General features: G+C 28.0%; 1 protein-coding gene across 1 annotated transcript; it reads left to right on the top strand.

Moving 5' to 3' along the window:
* Positions 1-910, top strand: LOC118070833 (helix-loop-helix protein 1-like). The gene is made up of 3 exons (XM_035089662.1): positions 1-94; positions 391-534; positions 757-910. Exons 1-3 carry the CDS (start codon positions 24-26, stop codon positions 908-910), a joined length of 369 nt encoding a protein of 122 aa, XP_034945553.1. The 5' UTR covers positions 1-23.
* The last annotated feature ends 3,834 nt before the right edge of the window (positions 911-4,744 follow it).

The raw sequence follows: 4,744 nt of genomic DNA, 5'->3' as shown, positions 1-4,744 counted from the left end.
GGAAATTTTAGCAACATTAATACATGATGGAGAGAGAAGCATTGCATCCAATATCAAAATGCTGTAATGTAGGTGTTCAATCACGTACTCGAAGGTGTGTAAAAATATTTAAAACTCACAAATTTTATCATATTATAATAAATCAACGAATGTTCTTACTCTCGAAAAATGAAACAGTGAAAAAAATGAAATATACTGCAAAATCAGTGAATATTCATTAATTTTGCAGTGTAAATGGAACCATTGATTGAATCAGTTGTATTATATTCACTGATTTTGCAGTGTATTTCATTTCTTTCACTGCTTCATTTTTAGAGAGTAGAAATAAAGTCGATTGAACAAATCTCAACATTCATATTTGTTTAAATTTTATATTTTAATTATTTATAGAGAAAGAGAGAATTCAATTAATATGAACCTTAATGGATCAAATGGAGTTATGAATTCTACAAATTCATTAAGCTCTCTTTCACGAGAGGAACGCCGACGGCGTCGGAGAGCTACTCAAAAGTATCGAACTGCTCATGCTACTCGGTAATTACTCAATTCAACTCTTTACTGTAATTTGAAAAAAAATTATTATTTAAATTAGAAAGCAATTTATGTTCATTTTTTCATTTTAATTCATTGATTTTCCAGGAAAAATAAATTTTAAAATTATTTTCAATATAATTAAATGATTTTAAATATTAACAATTAATTGAAAAATCAATAATTATTCACAAAAAAATCATTCTAATAGATACTTTACAATAGGGAAAGAGTAAGAGTGGAAGCATTCAACCTCGCATTTGCAGAACTAAGAAAGCTCTTGCCGACACTTCCGCCCGACAAGAAACTCTCCAAAATTGAAATCCTTCGATTGGCTATCTGCTACATTGCATACCTCAATCACGTTCTTGAAGCCTAGATTTATTTCAATTTGTACATTGAATACCAAAATGAATGATTTCTAAACAAATTATTATAATGATAATAATTAATTAGAACTATAAAAAAATATTGCTAATAAGTCAATAAATGAATTTAATAAATAAAAGATTATTTAAAACTGACGATATTAGTATTAAGTTAAATAATGAACAATCATTTTTTTAAGCAGAATATTTAGCAGCTTGAATTGTATTAATTAGTTTAGACTTGAGAGGTTTAATTCTCTCACATCTGGAGACTAATTATTGTCAGTTGTCTAATCGACACGTCTCTTGCCTAGTATTGTCCGTTATCTGAGTATCAATTCCCTCAGGATCACTTCTCTTTCTTGCATCTATTGCTAAGTGAAAAAGAATGAGATTACTAGAGGCCAACTTCACGGATCGTCACCCCTGTAAGTCCATCAATTTTTTCCCTATTTCAGTTTTCCCTAATTTAGGATGCTCGACCGGTTGATGTTCCATCAGACTAAGTGTGCATTGAACTAAAAACTTTTTTAAATAATAAATATAAAAGTGAACTCGTATAAACACATAGTTTATCAATTTATTTTTGGTATCGAATCGTTCATTTGTATTAATATTATCAAGTATGTCGTTAGAGATCCAGCAAACTAAAAATTAATTTCTATCAATGATTTCTAAAGATATAATTTTATAAATTATTATAAAATATTTTTATAATCACTCACATCTCGGATGAATGGAAATCCCAGTTGTATCAATCCGCATGGAGAAAATTCCAGAGGATGATGCATTAATTGTATACAAAACTGTTGAATTTTATTGCGAATATCTACATCAGATGATTGCATATTTAACTGATGAACAATATCTCCAGTTTTCCTGTACTATAAAGAAACAATGAATGATTTTTTTATCAAACAGCAATAAAAAAAAAATTGTAAAATGGTCCTTTAACCTCCATAGCAGTTTGAGCGCACACATAATTTATTGTTATCATTTTAATAAAATGTCCTACGATTGTCATAATAACAACAAATGATTTAAATGTTCTGTCGGGATGAAAAATTTTTGGATCCCACATACTTAAATATAGTGTGTAAAATAAATACGTTGTCATTGAAAATATTGTAGTCATCGTTGTTACCACTGAAAGACCGTACATGCTCATGACTTTTTTCGACAAAACTTTAATTTCTAAATGAAGATATCTGTAATATAGACTCTAATAAATTCTTTAGTTTAAATTAAAAATTTTACATATTTAAAATTACTTGATAATCTGTAGAACATTCTCAGCATTGGATACCAAGTCATTAGACTTAGAAGCTGAATCAGATCCAGTTTGACTCCTTCGAGAAAATTGGGCAGAAAAAGAAAAATTGTAAGGTGAAATATTATTGGTTTTTTGTATCCAATCATCATGTTTGATATTATTAAAATTAGATAGAATTTGGTTGACACTTTTTAATCGCAGTTGGATGTGTTTGATTGACAACATGAAATTGATATCAATAAATTCATTTACATGTATTGGATGTTGAAGAATACAAATAACTAAAAATCCTTTTAAAAGTGGAATATTTTGTCGAAACCAAATTATTAGAAGTATGTTGGATGCTGTACTAAAAGTAATCCAATTCAAAACCATCCATAGAGAGTTCTTCAATGCTTTTTGAAGGTTTACTGGTGCTCCTAAAAACTCCAGAATTTTTTCTACAGCATTATTTCTTTCCCATACTTCTGCTAGTGTCTGAAATATTCATTAGACTGTTTTAAAAAGTACATCTTAAATTAAAGACACTTTATAAGAAAAATCTTACACGCTTATTACTCCATCCTTTCATGAAATTTACCACCATGATTGTACAATTGAAAATGATGAAAGGTTCTATAAATTTATTTTCATGCTTAGGCCAATCTAAATGGAAAAAATATAAATATGCAAAATAGAAACATATTGAATAAATACTGCTGACAAAAATCAAATATATCAGAGAAAAAATTATCCCTAATTTATTCAAAGGATGTTCTATAACTCCATAACCACACATCCAAGCTACTATCATCATTGGTAGTTGTGCTTCGTTTAAGTTTTTGGGTTCCCACATTTTATACATCACTGCTCACATGAAAGTGTAACAATAATTTCTTTCATCGACCAATAAAAGTAAAAAAATACTCGTCTTCATTCATTTCACCTGTAGAAGTTATTTCATTATTATTAATTCCAGTTTGTATTTCTTCTTTTAATACTCTAAAAGCCCAAGATTATCAGCATTACTCAGGAAACCATCAATGACATGATAATGCACTTAATGTTGTTATTGTTGTTGCTGTATGTTTTATAAATAATTTACAACATACATGATGAGAAACATTAGTTACGACTGTACTATTTGTACTTAGATTATCTAATTATAGTAGTACTATTTGAAATTATTTTTTTTACTGCTTCTAGATACCTTTATACACAACTTATTACGTCAGTTCATTTTATTTTTTTAAATTTAAATTTCGATAAACATATATGTCTGATAAATGGATTAAATATTTATATTTTTACAGTTCATTTTACTAAGTGAGTTAGCAAGATAGAATTATCCACTGATTTTCAGATAAGCTAACTCAAATTGAGTTATGTGTTCATTGACACGGCTATTGGATCGCAATTACAATAGTAATCGACACTTTGTACTCTAATAGCTTCAAGAAAATTGAAAACCAGATGGAATCGTTGGTCCGGTTAATATCATCTCTTATTGATTATAAATAGTGTTTTAATTCATCCTGAACAAAAAGTTCAATAACATGAATTAAATTGGTAGAATGTTATAAAAAACAATTAAATAATACATTTTGTTTAAAAATTTTAGAGTTAAAATGGATAAAATAATATTGATATTTACCCTAGCAACAGAGATTAGCACTAGATTTTTATTATAAAAAATTTATCAAATCTCTTTACAATACAAATATAAGTGTTGTTTCGTCTTGTAAAGATTGAAAGGATCAACTTTTCTGTTAAAGTAGTAGATGACATTAATTGAGAATTAGAGAAGCGACTGGTGGGTATACATAGTGGGCGTGTGAGCCACCTGCTCCTAAACTGGTCTCTCGAATCCACAGCAAAGGGGCCAATTGATTTATCGCACCCAAGGGGCTGTCTCCACGCCTGCCTTATTCTTCCTTGTACTACTTGTGTAGTAACTGTGGTACTTTAATATAACTAGTACTACTACTGTTATACTATGTCACTCTTTACCTATCTCCACCTCCGTTCACTTCCCTTTCATTTATCTTTTTTTGCACTGTCTTCAATTTAACTAGAATTACTTTAGTTTTCCTCGAATTTTTTGTTAAAATAAATATTGAATTAAAAAAAACATCATTATTTATTTAATTTGCTATTTTTCAAGTACTTTAATAAAATATAATTTATTGTATTTAATAAAAGGATAAAGAAATTCGGGGAATCAGAGAGTGCAAGTCCTGGTTGTCAAGAAATAATGAATAAAAGGATTTTAAACACTGAACACGTATTCGATAATAAAAAATTTTGAACAACATATGGGAGAGCTTAGAGAAGGTAATTGTAGAAATACAAACATCGTTTGAACAAGAGAATATCTATCCTTAAAAGATAATCCGCAAAAGTCATTTATCATTCTTTTCCCCTGTAAAACTTGAGTGCATACACAAATATTTTTAAATTGATAATTTTTAAAACTTTATTCAATCTTATTTTCATGATAAAAAATAACAATTAATTTATTTATTCTTATATTATATTAATATAAACAATATTATTTAACTAACTTATAATTACTTAATTACAATTATTCCCT

This window comes from Chelonus insularis, unplaced genomic scaffold (genome assembly GCF_013357705.1).
Source record: "Chelonus insularis isolate UGA/USDA-ARS -01 unplaced genomic scaffold, ASM1335770v1 contig_68_pilon, whole genome shotgun sequence".
Lineage (NCBI taxonomy): Eukaryota > Metazoa > Arthropoda > Insecta > Hymenoptera > Braconidae > Chelonus > Chelonus insularis.
Note: the sequence above shows the minus strand (reverse complement) of the source record. Positions and strands in the feature narration are given on the sequence as shown.

What these genes read in the sequence shown, in the direction of transcription:
- LOC118070833 (XM_035089662.1), top strand. Translation starts at nt 24, where the DNA reads ATGATGGAGAGAGAAGCATTGCATCCAATATCAAAATGCTGTAATGTA. An exon ending in GTTCAATCACGTACTCGAAG is followed by an intron (nt 95 to 390) that starts GTGTGTAAAAAT and finishes AATTATTTATAG; the next exon opens with AGAAAGAGAGAATTCAATTA. An exon ending in CGAACTGCTCATGCTACTCG is followed by an intron (nt 535 to 756) that starts GTAATTACTCAA and finishes ACTTTACAATAG; the next exon opens with GGAAAGAGTAAGAGTGGAAG.